This window comes from Marmota flaviventris, chromosome 8 (assembly GCF_047511675.1).
Source record: "Marmota flaviventris isolate mMarFla1 chromosome 8, mMarFla1.hap1, whole genome shotgun sequence".
In the NCBI taxonomy this organism is placed as follows: Eukaryota; Metazoa; Chordata; class Mammalia; order Rodentia; family Sciuridae; genus Marmota; species Marmota flaviventris.
In genome coordinates, this window is record NC_092505.1 from 87,394,281 (window position 1) to 87,417,663 (window position 23,383).

Here is a 23,383-nt window from a genome sequence, read left to right on the forward strand (position 1 = left end):
GAAGAGTTGATCTGCCACAAAAGGAAAGAGTGGATTGTTTTGAATTCTGCCTCTGTCATTTATCAATAGTAAGGTGACAATGAATAAGTGATTTCATCTCTCTCTGCATCATATTTGCTCACCCTCTCCTGAATTATAGTTATCGCCATTTTTATATTTCATTGGACAATTGACTTCTTGTGTCAATCTATATGAATCAGGGCAAAATTAAATATGAATCAAATCAATGGGGTTGGGGTTGTAGCTCAGTGGTAGTGCATTTGCCCAGCACACCCAAGACCCTGGGCTCAATCACTGGCACCATACATACATCACTGGGGAATTTTAAGGGATAGCAGCATATTAGCAGTTCCAATTCATCCATTTATTTTAGTTATCCTTAAGTTAAAATAGAGATACTTCTAATTTTGTGGTCAAACCTAATTGTTAATTAGAAAGATCCTGGAGCTTTGTTAAAAAAAAAAAAAAAAACCGATCAATGTGAGATTGTGTGCCAATTCTGCCTGTGAGAAATCTGGCTTTCTTTTTGCCTCTTTAACATCTATTGATTAACTGTCACTGGATCAAAAACTTAAAAAACAAAACAAAAACAAACACCAAACCAAACAAAACCAACCAGCTCTGCTGATGTGGAAGAAAAAGAATTATCTCTTTTATGTTTTGTTCTAATAGTCACATGATGCAAAGCCCAATGATATACATGTAGTCTGGGTTTATACATATTTCTAAGAGCTTATTGTTTTAACAGATAGGGAGTTTTCCAGGTCTTTTTTCTACCTGTTCAGATGGCTAAAGGAAAAGGAATCCTATTTGCAGCTGAGCACATGGCTGGTGGCTCACTGTCCACATAACAGCTTCCTTATTCTCAAGACTTGTCATCACACGTGACATGAGACTAGGCTCAAATGCAAAGGACCTTATCACCATCTCCTCATGCCTGTGGGAATGTATCCCTAGTCACCTGCCCTTACTGGCCCAAAGAGCACCCAGGACGCCTGCAAGAAATAAACGGCTCCTAAGAAATTGGCCCCACAAAACCTTACTCCCAAATCATCAGGAACCCCCAGTGTGTTCTAGAGCAGTCAATACAATTCTTCTTCTCCTTTTTTTTTTTCAATTCTTCTTCATGAATGAAGATACCACTACTATGACCATGTGAAATTTCATTCTGCAAAGACATACCCTGGCTGTCCAAATGCGAAGGTGTCACCTTCCCATTTGGACAACAGGTTTTGCTCTTTATTCTTTTAGACTCCCCCTTGCCAGATGAGAAGAGAGAGCACAGAACAGGAAACTACCTTAGATTCTGTTAGAAACAGCTCTCAATTTCTTTCTGATATCCTGTTCAAGCATTGTGTTGCATTATTTGCAGCCTTCTGTGTCCTTTCCTCCCCTTCCATCATTTCTAATTTTTCTTTCCCATGTTTCTGCACCTGTTCTGCTAGTGCAGTACTTGGTAAGAGCCTCAGGCTATTTGCCCAGGTACCTGCTGGAGACCACGGTGATGGCTGACTCCTGTAAACAAAGAAGCTTGTCTATCCAGAGGCAGCTGCAAAGTGCTAGCACCAATATTTTTTGTTTTCAACACTTCTGAACCATACCATTTACAGTTTGTAAACTATCCTAAGAAACACTTTTTCCATGTAAAAATAAAATGACATTAACTGACTATTCCTTAGGGCTTAGATGTTACAAATTCTATGCACTTCATGTGCATTATTTCATTTAATCCACGCAACCACTCTACAGGATATTTACATTTTACAGATGTGCAAACTCAGTTGAAGATGTGGATTAACTTGCTTAAGGTCGCATGACAAGGGACCTAGGGAAATCCAGACTATTCTACCTGAACCCCAAACCTGTGTGTTTTCCTCCCTGTATGGTTAGTTTTGAGAAAGAGAATGTATGACAGGTCCACTTCTTACTTCATACAGATTTTACTAATTTTGCATCTTCCTGTTTGACTAAATAAATATATTTATTAATAACAGTGCAACCTGAGGAATTCTGAGCTTTTAGAACTGTTTGAGTCAAGTCTCCATCTGATCTTTGACACTTCCCTATGACTCCTCCCATTGGTCATTCTGTCTCAATTTGAAGACTTCTAATGTTGGGGAACCCCTCCTTCTCAGAAGAAAGGAGCTCTACCTATTTCCGGGCAGTTTTATATTGCATTTGGTAAAAATCTGTCTTCCTGGAACTGACATTCATTCATCCTTGTTCTGCTGCCTACAAAAAAAGTCTAAGCCAGCTCACCCAGCTCTCATCACACCCCTGAGCCTTGCTTTAAATTGCTCCCCTACACATTCTTCCTAAACAAGACTCTTCCTGCCTGTGATGTCTTTTGCCCAAATAGACTCCAGTTTTATCAGTGACCCTAACTACATGAAGCTGTCACCACTGCACCCAAAACACCAAGTAATTCTGACCAATCAAAAGTCTATCTCATTCTCCATGAGGGTGCTGCACCTCTATCAGTACAGCCCAGTTGGACTATGTTCTCTGGGCTATCACATGGAATCCTCCTGAACTATTGTACCCCAGGGTGATGAGGTTGCAGTCTGATCTGCATGTAGTTTCATTTCCACAAAAATTGTTTGCTGAGATAAATATTTTATCTGAACTTATACAATGGTTTTAATTCCCTGCCACATAAAAAAGATGATTCTTTTTCTTCCGCATCAGCAGAGCTAGTTGGTTTTGTTTGGTTTGGTGTTTTTCTGTTTTGTTTTTTAAGTTTTTGATCCAGTGACAGTTAATCAATGGATGTTAAAGAGGCAAAAAGAAAGCCAGATTTCTCACAGGCAGAATTGGCACACAATCTCACACTGATCGTTTTTTTTTTTTTTAACAAAGCTCCAGGATCTTTCTAATTAACAATTAGGTTTGACCACAAAATTAGAAGTATCTCTATTTTAACTTAAGGATAACTAAAATAAATGGATGAATTGGAACTGCTAATATGCTGCTATCCCTTAAAATTCCCCAGTGATGTATGTATGGTGCTAGTGATTGAGCCCAGGGTCTCGGGCGTGCTGGGCAAGTGCACTACCACTGAGCTACAACCCCAACCCCATTGATTCATATTTAATTTTGCCTTGATTCATATAGAAATTTTTATTTTATAGTTTTACAATAAAAAAGTTAAAGGAAAAATGTTAAATATACTTTTGAGGAAATGCTTTAGAATGTAATTTTTAGAGATCAGTAAACAACATAGAAGGCCCCTTCAAAAAGACTATGTGATCTTGTGCTGAGATCTCCCCTCCAGCTGATTCTGGTTTAAGTTAATCTGCATAAACAAAGAAGCTTGAGCTTTCTAATAAATGCCATATTCCAACTTTATAAATGGGGACACAATAAGGTTTAAATGACTTGCTTCATAGAGATAAGGGAGCTTCTAGAACACTTCTCTCTTCTTCCACAGAATATCAGTGCTGAAGGAACAGATATCAATTCCATAGAATATCAGAGCTGAAGAAATTGTTCTATTGTGGGGTCATTGAAGAAGACATCATGGAAAAGTTGAATTTGAAAAGAATTAAGCTTCTGATTCAAATGTATGATATGTCAAGATCATTGTACTGTCATGTGTAACTAAGTAAAACAAATTTTTATAAAATAGCAATTTCAAAAAAAAAGAACAGAATTAAGCATTTTTTATATATACTCTTACTTTTTCACCAAAATAATGTTGACTTGCAATAGGAAATTTGGGCTGGGGCCGGAGCTCAGTGGTGGAGCACTTGCCTAGCATGCGTGAGGCACTAGGTTCGATCCTCAGCACCACATAAAAATAAACAAATAAAATAAAGGCATTCTTTCCATCTACAACTACAAAAAAAAATTTTTTAATTGGGAGAAATTTTGAAAAGTACAAGGAAAGGTGTTGGGATGAGTTACTCATAATCCCATCCCATAAAAACAGCACTACTTGTGTACTTCTCTGCAGTCTTTCTCCCTGGCAGAGTATTGTATTATTAGCAATCATAATACTATATTTGCTATCATTGCAACCATATTGTTTCTCAAGGAATATTATAACTCAAGGACTATTCAATGTTTTAATAAATTCTTCAAACACTATTTTAATTACTATCTAACAGTCCCTTAAAGAACTTTGCCATAAATTTCTTCACCTTGTTCCTACTTTTGAATCATTACATGGAAGAGAGAGATTTAAATGAAGAGAGTAGAAGTGTCTAGAAGAAGAATATGCAATATAAAAAATTTAAAAACAGAACATTCACAGCATGTGTAGATAAGCTTTGAGGTTTGTTTCCTTTACATTTTTTTTCCCAATAGGATAAAACACTAATAAGAACACCTACTTTTGTTGAGTATCTACCATGAGATTTATGCCACAGATATATTTTATCATTCAGTCAGGATAAAAATTAATCCTAGTTTCTATTACATCTTCATTTTAAAGATGAGGAAAACAAGAGCCAGTTTTCTTAAGGGACTTGCAAAAGGTCAACAACAGAGAAAGAACTTGAACCAAGATTCATCTGAGAAGAAAGCTGCTCCTGTTGACCACCATACTCCATGTTTCATGTACCATTGATATCATCAGAGAGCTATTCTTAAAAATGGAAATAGATTGCAAACAACAGCTCATAAGCAGATAACTTGTTACATGTCAGGTATAAAAACCAATCTACCGAAATCCCAGAATAGCTAAGAAAATCATCAATAAATAAAATCTCCTGAGTCATGTCTAAAATGTTTAAAATTCAAATATGTTTCAGGTTTCTCTAAAATTCATTAAAGAGGGAGCTGCGTTAATTGCAGCTATGTGAATGAAGTCTGGATTCTGAGACTAGATGAAAATTGATTATGCTAAAAGTAGTCTCCTATAATTAAATGAAAACCGTGCTGTGAGCACTAATTAGTCAGCAATAACTTATTTTAAGTGAAAACAGTCAGTCTTGGTGTATCTCATTAAATGAGAGCCCAGCAGCCCCTCTCAGCTGAGATTCCACAGCAGTCACCTACAGCTGTAATTTGAAACTGCAGGAAAGGGGTGATGTACCCTTCTGGAACTCTGGTGTACACATCCTGTAGCCCTCTCATTCCTTCACTCACAAGACCTGTAATATACTTTGAATTCCAAGGACTCTCACTAGGGAAGATGTCTGCCTTACAAAGTACACAGAGCCCTTGGTCTCTTGCATCTCCCAGTGGGGGTTTAGGAAAGTCAGTAAATATCATAAAATTCACTTGGCATATTTTTCTTCATTTCTAATGAAGACGAATTGAACCTGCATACTTGAAAAGTTAAAATGCATCCTCTGAAATTTTCTCCAAACTCTTCAATATCTGATAATATTCAGTTTTCCTGGTATTAAAAAAAGAGAAGATAAGTTATTTGCTGTTGTTGTTGTTCAACTTATTGTTTAATTATAAAAGAAAATACAAAAAGCATAAAAGAGCAAGGAAAATATCACCCACCATTCCTTCATCCAAAGACAGATCGTTATGGACATGGTACCATATTTCTTCCTTTTATCTACCCATAACTTTTGTTATTCGTGCATTATAATTATATACAATAATGGAATTCATATTCATAAATGCACATAACTACCCATAGCTTTTCTATATTTGAGATCATTCTGTTCACACAATTTGGTATTCTACTAGAAGGATCCATCAAAAAAGAAATTTTACATTTTATTCCTTAGCCTAAATACCTAGTAGTCATTCCATGTGTTTCCAACATCTCAGACAGATTGTCAATTTGCACCGCTGTGAGCCCTCCTGGAGAAGCGTCCTCTGCCAATAGGACAGAACCCATTACTGGGTAGGGATGAATATTCTGGACCAAATGAAAAAGGAGATCAAGACTCACTACTTATTTAGTGCTTGGGATTGATCATGCACACTTTTAGCCAAAGTAAATAAGGTTATGACTATCATTCACAGCAACTTTGAGAATAATTCTTCTGGGGGAGAGACAGTACCCAGGAAGACCAGGAGGATTAAAAGGAGATTAATTAACCCAGCCAGGTAGAGGATGTGTGGACAAGTCACAGAACTTAGAGTCGCAGAACTGGAGACTTGCAGAGGGAGTATGAATGTCAGTTCCAGATTCAGTCAAGGAACACCAACTTTTGGTTTTGTTTTGTTCAATGAAAATAAAGTGGTTTCCAAGCATCTTTCTTAGCAAACTGTCAGGTAACTTAATCTGAGACCCAAAATCTGGAAGGCTTATGTAGTGCCAAACACAAGGCCAGAGTGTCTACTCTCTTGTTATGGTAACTGCTAACAGTCTTCAAGCCCAAATGGTTCCTCAAAATTCTTGAGCTCAGGCCAATTTCCTAGGAAACGCCCAAAAGCTGAGCAAGAGTCTCCTTCTACTCAGCACCCAGCGCTCTCCATCTCTTTCCCCCACTGTTCCCCCTCTCTCTTAGACTCTATAACACACTCCCACCTTCCTTCTCCCTCTAGGTCATCTAAAGTACTCTCTTCAGGCTTAATAAAATGGAAGCCAACCCTGAGCAGCTCTTAAAGAAAAATTCTGCTTTCATGTAGGAATACACATCTTCCTAGATGTCAAGGAAAACCTTGGCCTGGTTTCCCCTAGAGGAGATGTATGGGAAAGCTAAAAAGGAAACACACACACACACACACACATACACATGCGCGCAATAAGTAATACTTTTCAAAAAAAAAAAAAGTATCATCCTGCCACAGAAAAGACCTTGAAGAAGATTCATTCATTTTCACACCCAAATCCAAGGTCCTTCATTCTTCAGCACCAGGAGGCCAGGTTTGCCATAAACTGATAAGCCTGGGCTTGGAAACTAGATGCAACTCAGATCCTGTGAATCCTAGCTCTGGGACCCTAATCTGCAGACTCCATTTTCTCCTACCACTGTGTTTAGCACAGAGTAAGATCAACTTTCCCTGTCCACAGCCAGCTGCTTTCCAAAATCACTGCCCAGCCAATCCCAAAGCAATTATTCGAATTCCTCACATTCTAGAAGCAACTTAAAATGTCGGCTGGTGTCACACTTGAAACTTTCTTAAATTCAGAACTCCCCAATTTATAATGGCTCAACTTATGACTTTTTTTTTTTTTACTTTAAAATGGTGCAAACGTGATACACAGCCAAAAGCAATCATACCTTGAATTTTGAATCTTGGCCTTTTCCTATGCAAGTAATATGCCACAGGACAAGCTCACAGTGCTTGACAAAAGCAGTGACCAGAGCTCCCAGTGCTTGACAAAAGCAGTGACCACAGCTCCCAGAGCACTATGTGATCCCAAGCGTAAACAGCTGATTGTTTTCAGTATATAGAGCTGTTAAGCTGTGATGATCAGTAGGTTAGGTGTATTAATTCATTTTCTTCTTACAGGGTCTTTAACTTAAAATAGGTAAGTTGTGGAACATTTGCAATGGATTTTCTGATCCTTCAAGTGGTAGTTATTTTCCTGCTGGAGAAAATCACAACTGGTCCACTTTGACATTTTCCCTTCCAGAAGATCTTCAACCAGTTGTTGGATGTGACCAACTTAAACACCTTTTGCCTCCTCAGAACTCATTTTGGTGAATAAGAAAAACTACCCCCCATCTGGGAAAACCAGATAATGTGGCATGTTTTTAAATCATCTCCTTTGGGCTTTCCTGTCTCCTAGTCAGATACAGAGTTTTGGGATAAGATGCAAGCAGAATGGGAAGAGATGGCCCGGAGGAACTGGATATCTGAGAACCAAGAAGCCCAGAACCAAGTTACAGTCTCAGCTAGCGAGAAGGTAAACCCATTCCGTTCTTACACGCGCTGACAAATTTCCTCATCCTCTTCACAGCGTGTTTTATAGATTAGTTCATAACTATTTTGTCAGAAATCTAAAAATCAAAGATAATTTAATATCGATCTGACCTAGGAGAAATCACCGATAGATGGAAACAAGATAACCATCCAATGTGTAAAGGCAGTGAGCTGAAATCAAAAGCTCTTATTTATCGTCAGTGTTCAGACCATTTGGCGGCCACCCAGAACCTGGATCCTGACTGCTTGGGGCAGTTACAGAACTAACATTTAGAGTGGATTGGCAAGAACTGGGCTCATCAGCCTCTTTAGTCCTGCTGATGTGCCAACAATAGAAGCTATATAGTGGAGAGGGAGTGAAGGAGGGCCTGGGCTTGCTTCACAGGTGGTCATTACACCACTAGCAAATCATGGTGGAAAAAAGTCTCTTCAAACCACCAGGTCAGGTCCCAATGGGAGTCCTCAGAGATACTCCTCTGATAGGAGTCCCAGCAACTGTACTTGTGCAATGAACAATCATGAAGTCCTGGTGGCTCTAAGATCAATCCTTCAAAAGCACTTTTGGCCAAGCCAGCAGAGAGGGGGTTAATTGAAAGAAAGAAAAAGACGTAGAATTTTCTTACACAGAAAAAAAAGTACATGTCTGTGTCTGTCTGTATTGGGGTTTTGTGATGGAGAGAGTGTCAATTGCATTCACTTCTGAATAATTTCAATGATATTTTTCTGCACGCAACAAATATTTATATATTTATCTACTCTGCAGTAGGTACTGGGGATAAGAGACTCTGATTTGAGGAGATCTGCAATTTACATAGTGATTAAAATGTTTCTCTCCTCCCAATACTCTCTCTTTCTCAGAAGGCCAGGCAATCATACAAAATCAGAACAAACATCTTATTAAAAATAGCTGTCTTATCCAAAGAAAGCAGAGCTAAGGTAAAAAGGGAGAGGGTTGATGTAGATCATCAGACACTGGGCTACAAGCCGTGTGCCTGAGGCCTACCAGGGACCCTCACCTCTGAACCACCCCGTTTCCATACTATCCACCACATAAGTTGGTGGTAACTGTGGTCTTGATGAGGGATTTTGTCTTTCTAAGCACTAATGGAAAATGAAGGCCTCCACTTCATCTATTTTAGGCCTTAGTAACATCATCAATGGACTAGCTTATTTGCATCTATCAGAGGAGAAGGGTTTTATGATGATCTATGCTAGTGAAGTTACAACAAATAATATTGTTAGACACTTCGGGTGATAGTGTAAGTTGGGGAATACTTTCTCAAAAAATATTTAGTTACATATACCAAAGGCCTAAAAACAGTTCAAAGCTTTTAACCAAATTGATCCCTCTAGATTCTATCCTTAGGTAATAAGCAAAAGCACTAGAGTTTGAGAAAGGAGGCTCTCACTTTAACTTTATTTTATAATAATAAAAATTTTAAATAATGTGAAAGTCTGTCAGTAGAAGATCAGATAAATAAATGTAATATATCCATAAAAATAATTTTAATGGCATAGGGTAAACAATCACAATGTACTACTGTGAGGACTAAGCCACAGATTACAGATGTAGTATGAACCTATTTATACACTCACAAAAATACTAGGTTATTATTGTTTGTTTAAATTTTTGCAATGAGTAAACTGTCCATCTTTAAGACACGCATTTTTTGTGGGGGAAGGTGCTGGTAACCAGGGATTGAAATCAGGGGCACTCAACCACTGAGCCACATCCCGGCCCTATTTTGTATTTTATTTAGAGACAGGATCTCACTGAGTTGCTTAGCACCTTGCTTTTGCTGAGGCTGGCTTTGAACTCAAGATCCTCCTGCCCCAGCCTCCCAAGCCACTGGGATTACAAGCATGTACCACTGTGCCAGGCAAGACATTCATTTTTAACAGGGGCAAGATAGTCCCCAGTAGAGCAAAAACTTTTCTAGGTGGAGGCAAAAAAGATCTTACATAATACAGTATCTTAGCCTTGGGTACTGTTTGGGCCACAGTTTCCAAAGAGATGTACAGTATGTTTTATTAATATTTCAGAGGGTTGGGTGGCAGCACTCAGCAAAAAACATGTTTGAAGAGTCAGTAATTTTGAAATCTTCAGGGGAAATAGCTAAAACAAAAAGAACAAAACAAATATCAGAAATAGCACAGCTCCATATCATATTTAAGTTGTGGCATTTTGAGTAACTTTTTTGTTTTCTTTTATGTTATTTGCTATCATCTAAAATTTATTCAATGAACATGCACTACATTCATAATAAGGGACAGTATTCAGTTTAATTGAAATTGAATACATCGATCAAAATAAGTCAATTAAGATTTAAAGAGGTCTTGCTGAATGTAAGAATGCAGAGATGGTGGATGGATGGTGTAATGGCCCTTCTCTGTGTCGTAGGGATATTACTTTCACACTGAAAACCCCTTCAAGGACTGGCCTGGAGCATTTGAAGAAGGCTTAAAAAGGCTGAAGGAAGGGGACCTTCCAGTCACCATTCTGTTCATGGAGGCAGCGATTCTTCAGGACCCCGGAGATGCAGAGGTAGATCCGTCCTCTTCATTCTACTAGACTCAGAAGCAGCTTCATGTGCTAAGGATAGACAGGATGGCACAGGGCTCTCCTGGGTGGCATTTTCACCAAGTAAAAGTTCCCAAAGGGGTTAACCTGGTTTAGTGTGATATTTATTCTAAGAGATAAGTAGGTACCTGTTTCTAATCTGCAGTATCTACACTGCCCAAAGATAAAGGTTGGGGATGAAAAATGAAAAAAGAAATCAAAATTGCCAACCTGAAACACACCCAGTGGTTTTCAGGGAACAATGTGTAGTTTTGTCTGGGTCTCAAGTCACACCATGTATCGCCCTTGATTTACTCACTCAACATTTATTGAGCAAATACTATACCCTCAAAATTGCACTAGGTCCTGGCTTTAAATATTGAAGGGCTGGGAATGCAAAGACACCTTTGTGGTCTATTGGGAGAGGTGACATAGTGTCATGAATATGGTGTCTGGATGTGCTAGGAGAGCAAAGAGCAGGGTCCTAATCCAGCCTTCCCCTACAGGTGAATCCGAAGTTGGGTTTTGAAGGAAAGAGAATTAAAGACCATAGGAAGTCAAGTTGTTTTTCGGAAGGAGTGGTGCAAGGGAGGCAGAGGGACTTGAAGCATCACGTGGAACAGAAAAGGGGAGGAGAGAGTGGGAGAGAGGAGGGAAGGAGAGAACAGCAAGTGTTTTAACTGAGTCTGAAGGCCATGGGAAACCTTGAGAGAATGGCCCAGAAGAGGTATTCAATCTGACTGCATGTAAGAAAATCCCTCTGTCTGGGATGAGAAAGGTGATTAGAGACAGACACTCGGAGACCACCAAAGAGCTTCTGCCGTCCACTACGTTTTGAAATCCATAAAGCCTTGTAAAATGATATTGGCTGTGTAAAAGCTTCCTTTTTAGACTATGAGTGATTTTTAGAAATCATTATAATGGATATTCTAAAAGCAGTTTGCAGAGATTTTTAGGATAGGAGTATGTGGTATTGAAAAGACAAAACGGAGGAACTTTGAATTGGGCAAAGGGGAGGATGGGGAGTGGTTACGGGGGTAGGAAAGATGGTGGAATGAGATGGACATCATTACCCTAGGTACATGTATGACTGCATGAATGGTGCGTCTCTACACCATGTACAACCAGAGAATTGAAATGTTGTGCTCCATTTATGAATAATGAATTGAAATGCATTCTTCTATCATGTACAACTAAGTAAAACAAACAAAAATAATAAATAAATAAAATTTCTATACTCAGCTACTCTAACTACATAGGTTCAAATTCCTATTCTGCTTGTTAGCCCTATGACCTGGGACATGTCATTAAAGCTTTTTAGGGTTCAGTTCCCTCATCTGTAAAATGCATTTCATAATAGTAAATATCTCACCATGTGTTCTAAGGAGTATTAGTTCCTGCAAATGAGGTGTTCAGCTCAGGGCCTGGCACATCCATAGTTAGTTAGCCTTCACTCTTATTATTGATAAATTCTTGGTCTGTATACTAAGAATAAGTAAACTGCTCACCAGTTAAAGCTCCAGATATCTTATTCCTCAAAAGGTTTACAGTGGAACGAGATTGAACTGACAACTAAAATTCTGACAAAATATTGTCATTTTTAAAAAGTGGCATGAAACAATAACATCATCTTAAATTTGTGAATGATATATATTTTACAAGATGTTTTTGTGTATACTGTATCATTCAACACAGCAACGCTAGGAGGTTAAAAAAAAAAAAAGTATACACTATTTTCCCAGATTTATAAATGAGAAAATTAAGTTCCTTTGTACCTAATGGATCCCGGTGAGGATCCAAGTTTTCATATCTATGGAAAGTCCAAGGCTAAGGTAATGAATGACATTCTGGGCAGTGAAAATGGTACCGTGGCCAAAGCTAGGAAGAAGCCTGCTTGATCAATCTTTTCATAGCAAGTATTATAAGACTCATGATAGGTGAAATCAAAATAGAGACTGCTCTAAAAATCACCAGTATGCTTGGGGGAAATAATAAGTATTTTTTTTTTTTTTGGTTTATGTGATATATTCATGTTGTATATCTTGATATTTCTAGTTGTAAACTTTAGCCTATTTACATTTTTGGGTTATTTTCTACTCCTTTTCTTTATAATTATGAAATCTTACATATTGATCTTTTGGTTTTAAGATGCCTGATATCATGGGATCTGAGAAATTCAGAGACTTCTGGAACACTGGATGATAGGAAAGGATAAATAGTGAATTAATTTAGAAATAATGACAGAGGATCTTGACCCAAATGTCACAAGACAGTTTGAACAAAGAAATGCATGTGATATTTTTTTCCTTTTATGGGGCTCTTACGTAAAAGTATCTGAGTCAGGTAGCTCTGCATACAGGAGCTGCCACAGGTAAGCCAACTAAACACAGGAGTAATCCCTGCTTCCTTTTGCAAGGTTAATAACATCAGTTGTCTTTTGTAGGCTTGGCAGTTCCTCGGGATAACACAGGCAGAGAATGAAAATGAACAAGCAGCCATTGTCGCCCTCCAGAGGTACATGAAGCTAAGCACATGACCTTGGCTGGTGGACACCTGGGAATGCACTTGCTCAGTTCCACATTTGTCTTTTGTCCACTCCTGAAGCACAGTGTGAAAAACCAGGCCAGGACCAGTACTGGGTTGCCACATGTCACTCACACTTAGCTCTAGAAAACAAGAACTTATGACGAAATAGTGTTCTTCAACCACAATATTTTGTTATCTGCAAATCAATTGGTTCATTAAATACACAGTTTCTTTTAATTTTCTGGACTTTTGTAGCATCTGAAAGTTTTTCTCAGGATAAGCATATTGAGATAATGAAGATTTGTGGGTGGGAATGGGAACAGAGGTAGATGTAGGTAGCATCACCCATTAACTTGATTAGAATCCCTATGAAGCCCTGAAAGTTTCTACCAAATAGACTCTCGCTTTCCCTGCCCTTTCTTGAAGGTACTTTTTATATAGAGCTGTAGGAGGAGAATGTATATGCACATGCACATATAGTCCAGAGGTTCCACTGGAGTGTGTGTATATATGGAAGTGTACATAACCTGTGTGCATGTGTAAATCCTAGAGATTCGGAATGTTAGTATGTGAGAATTCTAGATCTGGGGCTTTGCCATCCCAGAATCCTAGATTTCAGTATTCCACATCATCCAAAGATGTTGTGATGCCTAGGGTGTTGTTCTTCCTTGAGATCATTTTCTATAAAGGAGAGAACTGGGGATCGGGGAAGGTCAAGGTCACACATTATATGTAAAAGAGACAGAACTTTAACCCTCATGTCCTGACTCTGGATCCCTGGGTCAGTGGTTCTTAACCCTGTATACACATGGCAAATAGAATGATCTTTAAAAAATTAAATAAAATTAAAAAAGACTCCCAGGCACTCCTGGTTTAATTGCTTGAGACTAGGAAACCAAGCATCGGTAGTTTTAAACCTTCCATTCTCGGGAGCATTCAGAGTTGAGAACTCTGCCCAGTACTGATAAGTTTCTGAGGTTGGGACCACCACAGGGAGGCATTAGGTGCTGCTTAGAGCTTGTTCCTTAAAAAGTCTTTTCCAGGGACTACCATTATCATCATTACCTGGGAGCTTGTCAGACCCGTATTTCCTCGGCCCCATCCCACCCACTATACTAGAATGCAGTACAGAGGAAGGTTCAGGGTCCCAGGTGATTCATCTCTACTTCAAAGTTTGAAAAAACCCTTGCTAGAGGCCAGATGAATAGAATAAGGGGGTTCAGTCAGTCACCTCAATCCTTTGTAAACCCACATTAGTAGTCTGGAAATGGGAAATTCCCTCTCCTCTCCAAAACACTGTACAATCTTTCATCTCTGAATATTCAAATATAATTCAAGTCCAGTTTGGGGGCAGGGGATAAGGTAATAATAATATCCTTTTCTTCTCATTAGATTAACTAGTAATAATTTATGTGCAGGAAGTAGCCATACTTCCATAGTTGTAAAACCATTCATTACAATTAAAAAAATCAGTCATCATCAGGATGAGTTTTAAATGTTCTTAAAAATCCTCTTTGGCCATGATTTTCATTAGAAGATACATGGTTTTTCAGGGATGTAAACAAATGTAATAACATTTTTCAACATTTAATTGGTAAAGATTTCAAATTTTCTAGAGAACTGTTGGAAAACTGAAAAACCTAAAATTATTTCTGTTTTGTCTTCTTTCAGGTGCTTAGAACTGCAGCCCAACAATTTGAAAGCTTTAATGGCTTTGGCTGTGAGTTACACAAACACTGGTCATCAGCAGGATGCCTGTGAATCTTTGAAGAATTGGATTAAGCAAAATCCAAAGTACAAATACCTTGTGAAGAGCAAGAAGGGATCTCCAGGCCTCACTAGAAGGATGTCTAAATCCCCAGTTGACAGGTATCCTTCTCATTATAACTGGCAGTAAATACCCAATACACAATTAATCACCTTAAGGGTGATGAATGAGCCTCAGATCTCTACATCACTCCCTTCACAAAGGCTTTTAGGGCAGCATTCTGCTGGAAGAGAGCACTGAATAGAAAGATCGATGCTCACATCAGAGCTATTATGTTAATCCGTTTTCCATCACTGTAACAAAATACCTGAGATAATCAACCTACAAGGAGGAAAGGTTTATTTTGTCTCATAGTTTTGGAACTTTCAGTCCATGGTTAATTGGCCCTGTTGCTTTGAAGCTCATGGTGAGGCAACGTGTCATGGTGGGAGCACACGGCAAAGGAAACTGTCCACCGTGTGGCAACAAATAAGCAAAAGGAGCATTTATTTGATACATGGGCCTTTGGGGAATACTTATCCAAACCACAGCAACCATCCTTTGGACACATAATCTCCATCATGGGCACCCACAGACATTTCTCTGAGTACCATATTTTAAAGCCAACTGCTTTGGACATAAAATTCACCTGAAATATAATAAGTACTGATTGATGATCCATGTTTTATGAAGTCTGAGAATTAGGAATGGGTAAATGGAAGTCCTTTCTCCTAGGAATTTTGTTTCCATCCACAATAAACCTTGATTTTGTTAAGTCCTTTCTCACTGAGGCCCTGGGAAATTTAGCTGTGGGGTTTCCACACTAGTACTCCCAGGGTCCCTAGATTTGTCCCTGTAGAGACCTTACTTATGATAGCTCCATATGTGTGCAACAACATATTTCAAGAAAATCAGCTGCATTTTTCAACGTTCAGTATTAGTAGTCTTCTCCTTAAGCTAAGATATTTTGACAGAAATTTTCCAGTCTGCAATAAAGCGAGACTTGAAATAGTCCAAAGAGCTTCAATAGTCAATCATTCATGCCTGGACTCTTTGAGTAAAGAAACTAATGTTTTCTTTTGTAGCTCTGTTCTGGAAGGAGTGAAGGAATTATATCTGGAAGCTGCCCACCAAAATGGAGACATGATCGACCCCGACCTCCAGACAGGCCTGGGGGTACTGTTCCACCTGAGTGGAGAGTTCAACAGAGCAATAGACGCATTTAACGCTGCCTTAACTGTTCGGCCAGAGGTAAGAGTGCACAGCACAGCACGAAACCACCATATTCTCTGTAATAAGTTTCCACAACCTACTTTGCCCATTTCTTCTACACTTTATTTCCCTTCCTCTGATGTTTTGTGGCAGTTAATATTGAACTATCTAGAATAGAAATGTTAATTACATGACAGCGTCAAATGATGACTGCATTTTGTTGAATGAATGTCATTTCACAAAGTGATTTATGACGATGTCTGAGTAATTCGCCTCATCATGGTACCTGTCCGTGAGCACGATGTCAGCAAGGCTCCTTCTGGTTGTTAGAGAACTCTGCTTTTTGTCATCAGGACTATTCATTATGGAACCGTCTTGGGGCAACCTTGGCCAATGGAGACCGCAGTGAAGAAGCCGTGGAGGCCTACACCCGAGCTCTGGAGATTCAGCCAGGCTTTATCCGGTCCAGATACAACCTGGGAATCAGCTGCATCAACCTGGGCGCCTACAGGTGAAGGATGGGACAGGCAAGACCCGAGATCACTCTCGGGACTGAGGTCTAATAACCTGACAGGTGGTCTCCCAGTAAAAGTACCTGTTTTGGCAGGAGTAGTCCTCTTCCTGCCATTAAAAGTGAATTCGGGAGGTTGAGACAGGAGGATCGTGAGTTCAAAGCCAGCCTTTGAACTAGGTTAGCAAAAAGCAAGGTGCTAAGCAACTCAGTGAGACCCTGTCTCTAAATAGAATACAAAATAGGGCTGGGGATGTAGCTCAGTGGTCAAGTGCCCCTGAGTTTAATCCCTGGTATCTACATCCCCTAAATAAAAACAAAGAGTTAATGTGGAACCTTCAGACTCCAAGGCCTATTTAAGCAGGGGACAATATGTATCACTGGTTCTGAATCTTCAGATGCAATCATCTGGACATCTTGGGAGATGTAGATTCCCAGGCCCCTCTGCCAGAGATCCTGATTCAGTCAGCCTAAGTTGGAACATTGTCTATTTTTAACACCCCCAAGGGCAGCTCTCTGTGAAGCATGAACAGTCCAATCTTGCATTTTCCACTTAAGGAAAAAAAAAAATCTTGGGGGCATAGGCAAGCAGACTTTGGAAGTTTCCAGAAACCAGTGTTTGGCTAAGCAAAACCAAGAATCCAGGTTTTCTAAATCTAGTAAACCAATAATTTTAGTTGGGTAACAAAAAAGAAAAAAAAAACATGATGGGTTTATAGTTTGAAACACCTTTCTTAGTTCCTTATGACTTGTCCTTAACATTCAAGTTTATATTTTCTCTTTCTTTTCCTATGTACAGTAACCATCAATGATCTTTTTCTTTTGGGTAATGAAAGTATGGGTGATTTTTTTCTTCTTTATTTTCTTTTTTTTTTTTTCTATTTTCTAAATAAACAGGTTTGGGATTTATATTTGAGAAAAAGAGAACTAAACTTAGCTTTAAATCCCACAAATAATGCAAACCTTTCCTCCTCTGAAAGAGCAGTGTTTCATAACCAGACAGGCTTGGGATCAGATCACAGCCATGCCATTCACTGGTTTTGTGACTCTGGTCATAAAACTTTGAGCCTTCATATCTCCACTTATAAAGGAAAGGGAGAGGAAGAGAGAGAAAGAATAATAACCACCTTGCAGGATTATCGTGCACATTGAATGTAATTGTCTAGCACAGAGCAATAGCTCATTATCTACTGGGCATTTATTACAATTATTGCCATCATAATCCTTAGTATCCCTATTATTATTATTTATTTAGATAAAGTATCTGAGACCTTCATAACAAGGTTACCTTCTTTTGACATCTGAAGAGTTGCTCTTTCCAAACTGTGTTTGTGTGTTTTGCTAGTGGCAAATTTTGAGGTCTTAGAAAATAGCTGTTGCATTTATACTAAAAGGATCTTACAAAGGACATTAGCCACTGGATTACACCATATCTTCTAAGAGGATTTTGCTCAGGTTAAAACCAGGAATAGCTGAGTGGCTCCTGAGCAGCTGATTTGTTTTATTTAAGGATACTGAAAAGTGCTGCTGCAGAGGCCCTCTTCACATAGGCTAAGCAGAAACCCAGAGCTGACGCTGGGCCACCTCCCCGCCCGGCAGCTGCCTGAAGCCCAGGTGATGTCCATTTTGCATGCCCACTTCCTTCCTGGTTTCATCAGATTCTCCTAACCTGTTTTTCTCCTCCCCCCTTTTATTCACTCTTTTCCAGGTATGTTCTGTTTATCTATTTCAGGAGACACCTTTGTCTTTTTGAGGGCAACAAAGGAAGATGTAAATAAACACACACATAGACATACCAAATTCAATTAAAGGGAGCTCTCATAAAGATCTCAGATGCGTTTTTATTAATTGTAACTTTTTAATGTAGAAAACAATACTTGCAGCTTCGCAGAATACTTTCTTGGCATTTCACAGGTGTGAAATTCATTTGTCAGAGACCATGACAACTAAAGACCAGCAACTTGGTTGAGCTGTGAAGTTTCAATCCTCAAACAGGAGGAACAACAAGTCAATTTTCAGGTTGCCAGAATACCCAACAAAATTTGAATTTCAGATAAAGGACAGATATTAGTTTTTACTACAAGTATTTTCTAAATATTTTTATTTGCTAAGTCTGATAACCCTGATCAATTGGTTACTTTGAAACAGCTCAACCAAGCTTTATGGATCTTTTATTGTCGTGCCAAATGTGGAAATCTTGAGAAGTGATACATAAGCATTTGGGGTTTTCTCGTGAGGGAGGACAAAAAGCCCAAAACCTTAAATGAATTCTGAAAAGAAGTTCAACTTCTTTACTTTAACTTGCATTTATACTAAGGAATAGGTACAGGCTTAGGAGTTACAGGCAGAGGTACAGGCTTAGGAAATAGCAACTGTCATTAGCAATGTGACTCTGAAGAAAGCCAGGAGTGAGTATAGATTCTTCTGTCCTCACCAAAGACCTCATCCTCCAGAACTGCAGGTGTCTGTGAGTGCCAAAGGCAAGTCTTATCCTACTACAGTGGAAATAAAGGATACGGTCGATATGAAACTTGGGTAGCTTAAAACATTACACCCTAGTCAGCAGGTGCTTCAGAGTAGTTAACCCTATTCAAAAATGAGGACCCTTTTTTATTTTTTAATTTGTTTTATTTGTTTTAATTAGTTACACATGACAGTACAATGACCTTGACATATCATACATTTGAATCAGATGTGGTATTTCTCATTTTTCTGAGTGGACAGGTTGCAGAATCACATTGGTCATGCAGTCATGTGTATATATATATACAGCAATAATAATGTCTATTTTATTCTGCTGGAGGGCCCTTTTTTAATAAAAAAAGAAACCATCCCCTTCGAGAGTAGTATTTTTAGTACTCGTATAATGAGGGAAAGATACTATAAAGTGAGTAATGCTTTTAAATGAAGGAGCTTTTGTTGAAGGTGACAATATCCACAAACAATTGGAATTATTCACACAGATATCTGGGAGCATTGGAAAGCTATTCATACAGATACATGTGCAATAGTCAGAGTCCCCCCAAAGGGCCCTGAGCTCACAAGTTAAGGAACAGGCTTAGACTATCTTTACGAAAACACACTGGAGTGGCTTGATGAGCTTAGTAAATTATTCTTCTGTCACTCTCCAAATCCCTCTGAACAGAAAGCCACAGACAGAGACTAGAGCAGCTGATAAATGAGGGCTCTGGGATCTTCCTCCCCACAGGCTCTTACAGGTCTGGGATTGGGGAAACATGTCATTAGAGCTGCCACCCTGGGAAGAGGGCCCAGAAAGGGCCTCCCCATACCCACCCATTTATAGATCCTCTTCTTGAGCCCAAGGGCCCAGAGAAGAGGTGGTTAGGACACCCACTCCATTGGATCACCCAGATGGCTGCATACAGCTCCATTTCCCAGTGGCCTTTTACTCTCAGGCGAACCCAACAATGTAGATGAGTCTAGTGCCTAGGCCATGTGCTTTGGAATTAGAAATCCAGTCACACTTTCAAAGGTTCTTCCCAGACGTTCAATAGCCACCTTCCAGGATTAAGTAAAATCAAGTCTGTGAAAAGATTCTGAGAAGAGTAAAGCATATATAAATTAAAATGGCATGCTTACTCTCAGCAACAGTTAGTTTGTCAAACACATAATACAAGGTTGGAGTGACAGAGGGCTGCTGCAGAGGGCAGAACAGAAGGCAGACCTGGTACCAGCGCAGTCCTGGATTGGATGGCATCTAGCTCAGCTATTATCAACATTCCTATTCTCATGGTCGCTTTTAGCTTTTAACAATTACTGAGAATCCCAAAGGGCTTTTATTTATGTAGCTATATCTATCAGTATTTACCGTTTTATAAATCAAAATGAAGTTTTTTAAAGATTCATTTGAAAATAACAAGTCCCCATGCTTGCTGGTAATCCCAGTGATTTGGGAGGCTGAGACAGGAGGAGCACAAGTTCAAAGCCAGCCTCAGCAACTTAGCCAGGCTCTAAGCAAAATAAAATAAAATAAATATTTTTAAATTTTAAAAATATTTTTATTTGCAAACACAGATCTAAATAAAATATTTTTTCCTCTTTGTTTTTTTTAAGAGAGAGAGAGAGAGAATTTTTAATATTTATTTGTTAGTTTTCGGCGGACACAACATCTTTGTTTTGTATGTGGTGCTGAGGATCGAACCCGGGCCGCACACATGCTAGGCGAGCGCACTACCGCTTGAGCCACATTCCCAGCCCCAAAATAAATATTTTTAAAAAAGAGTTGGGGATGTGGCTCAGTGGTTTAGTGTCCCAGGGTTCCATTCTCAGTACCAAAAACAAATAAATAATGTTTTTAAAAAGTAAAAATAGCAAGTCATCGTGTTAACATAAATAACATTTCACAAGAAAATAATTATTTTCCAAAATTAAACTATGGTCAGAGAAAATAGTGGCAGTGTTTTACATTTTTGCAAATTTCTTTAATAACTTGCTTACTAGAAGACAGACTGACTGACTGACTTCTGCATTCAGTCTGTAGGGACAACATACCTCATGTAGTCTCTGGAAAATTCCATCTCTGCGCATTTGAGAAGATAGAAGTGAAAAGGTCGAATAATATCTCAGTTTGTTTGTGTGTTTGTTGTCAGTACTTTACCCCTGAGCCACATCCCCAGCCTTTTTTTTTTTTTTTTTTTTTTTTTGAGACAGAGTCTCACTTAGTTTCTTAGAGCCTCACTGTGTTATTGAGGCTGACCTCAAACTCATGATCCTCCTACATCAGCCTCCCAAGTTACTGGCATGTACACTGCACCTAGCACATCTGAGTTTTATTAAGAAAATAATTTTGACCTCATTGAGCCCCTAGGCTCCCCATTCCATACTTTGAGAACTATTGATCTTAATAATAAAAACATTTGTATACATTGATTCAACTGCAGCCCAGGACAAAGTTCTAAAATTATTTTTATTCTCCTGATGACACACTGAGGGAAACTGAACTTCAAGGGAAAATGAGAAATTTGTCTGGAGCTAAATAATTAGGTTATAAGCCCAGGTGCTCTGCTAATCAAGTCAACTTCACCCTACCTGCGTTCCATATTTCTAGCACAAATAGGAAAGATTAAACCACTTTGTTTCTGAGTAAAGCCATATTTTTCCTCTTAAAATTTAGTAATATCAATCCCATCTGCAAATAGATTAAATCTTCAAACCATTCCTGGAGTAGGAGAAAATCAAATTCACTAATGAGTTAGCAAGGTTTTTATTCTTCTTTCTTTCCCAAGTGGCATTTGTAAAATGAAACTTGCTTCTCTTTCTTCTTTGTGATTCCACTATATTTAGCAATTATTATTCAGAAAAGATTAATGAGAGAATCAGAAAGTTGTTCATCTGATCATCCAAAATTCTACAGAGAGATGATTGAATTTAAAATAACTCAATCTTTTTTTTTTTTTTTAAGTTTGCAAACTCTGAAATTTGTTGCATTTTAAAATGTCTGTTTTTCTGCCCTCTTAGAGAAGCGGTCAGCAATTTTCTCACTGCCCTCAGTTTGCAAAGAAAGAGCAGGAATCAACAGCAAGTTCCTCATCCCGCCATCTCTGGGAATATCTGGGCTGCCCTCAGAATCGCACTGTCTCTGATGGACCAACCAGAGCTCTTCCAGGCAGCTAATCTCGGCGACCTGGATGTCCTCCTAAGAGCTTTCAACTTGGATCCTTGAAGGAAACAAACAAACAAACAAAAATAAAGAATAATAATCCCTCACCCGTGTTATTGTACTGAGAAATGAAAAACTATTTTATTATGAATTTCCGAAAGGATAAATCAGATATTCAAAAGGCCATGGTCACATAACCCAAGGGAATTAACGCCTACAGACAATGCCCAGCCTCTGTTCAGATCCAAAAGCACAAAATGTTGTATATAGAGTCAAGGTCAGGTTCCAAAGAAGAATTGAGAGACTAAAGACAAACCAAGATAAAGTAAACTACGTGTACTCTTCACAAGTTGCAAGTATATTGCAAATCCTGTTTGGTGGGGTCCCCAGTTGCAGCTGCCAGCCCATCTGAGGAAGATGTTCACAGGACCCATGAAGAAAGCACTGCCTCAGATCAGGGAATTCTGACTGTTCCTAAACTGTCCCCTGAAATTCCCCCTTTTGCAAGACTGAACATAGTTTGGGCCATTGGTGCATGCACATATATTAACTCGACTAAAGACAGGCATTGCTTAAACCTGTTCCAGTTTTAACTTTTACTGTAGCCCTGTTTCCAGAGAGGGAGCTTTGCTGGCAAAAGCAGTTTTTGCACTAGAAATTTTTGCTGTTCCCAATCAAAACTTTTCTGGGATTGTATATATGCACTTTAATATCTTATGTATGCCTTGCTGGAGTTTGGTTTCGTTGCTCCAATTTTTAACTTTGGGGGGGGGAAAGATTTGAGAACTCAGAGTTGTTAAGATCAACGGACCAAATAAATAATTCCTGGAAAATAGTTTTTCATAGTGTAGGGTTTCAAAGGAGTGTTTTTTCTTAAAGCAGACATGACATAGGGTTAAATGTGCAAACACAGATCTTATTCACATGCTTTCTGGGACTGTATGAACTTGGAGACCAGATTGTGTCTCTTCATGCATTCTCTGCAGGAGGAAAGCTATCAAGTGATGATACCGTGATTCCTATTGAGTTTGCATTAACTTGCTTAAGTGTCATATTTTACTAGCTTTCTAACTGCCCTGCATAACAAAATTCCTTTTAAACTATTCCTATTAAATGGTATTTCTTAAGAGTGATAATACATTTTTCCCTAAAAAGGATGCATTTCCTTCGTTCCATGGTGATCTGCACTCTTCACCTTCTTGCACTGTAATGGAAGATCAACATTTTTTAACTGAACCTAATGTCAGCCGTTTCATATGAAAGATGCATGGCCCTTTGGCTCTTATTTTAAACGTTTAGCAAGTTTCAGGAATTTTCTATTGGCAGTAGTGTTTTATTTAATTGGTTACCATCCACTTAGTTCTTCAGAGTATTTTGTGTGTATTTGAGGCTTGATAATTATTTTGATAGATACATTTTTTAAAT

At 38.7% G+C, this 23,383-nt stretch overlaps 2 protein-coding genes across 6 annotated transcripts in view; one reads left to right on the top strand and one right to left on the bottom strand.

Moving 5' to 3' along the window:
- Pex5l (peroxisomal biogenesis factor 5 like) overlaps window positions 1–22,021 on the top strand; it is a 166,932-nt gene extending 144,911 nt beyond the window's left edge. For all 5 annotated transcript variants that reach the window (XM_027942162.2, XM_027942166.2, XM_027942163.2 and 2 more), the window contains 7 exons: window positions 7,649–7,765; window positions 10,184–10,327; window positions 12,786–12,856; window positions 14,540–14,737; window positions 15,701–15,866; window positions 16,181–16,338; window positions 21,817–22,021. In XM_027942162.2, the coding sequence (XP_027797963.1) occupies window positions 7,649–7,765; window positions 10,184–10,327; window positions 12,786–12,856; window positions 14,540–14,737; window positions 15,701–15,866; window positions 16,181–16,338; window positions 21,817–22,021 (1,059 nt within the window). The remainder of the gene's footprint in view (window positions 1–7,648; window positions 7,766–10,183; window positions 10,328–12,785; window positions 12,857–14,539; window positions 14,738–15,700; window positions 15,867–16,180; window positions 16,339–21,816) is intronic.
- Usp13 (ubiquitin specific peptidase 13) overlaps window positions 5,268–23,383 on the bottom strand; it is a 133,631-nt gene continuing 115,515 nt past the window's right edge. The window contains exon 21 of the mRNA XM_071615446.1: window positions 5,268–5,344. Within this exon, the coding sequence (XP_071471547.1) occupies window positions 5,284–5,344 (61 nt within the window). The 3' untranslated portion in view covers window positions 5,268–5,283. The remainder of the gene's footprint in view (window positions 5,345–23,383) is intronic.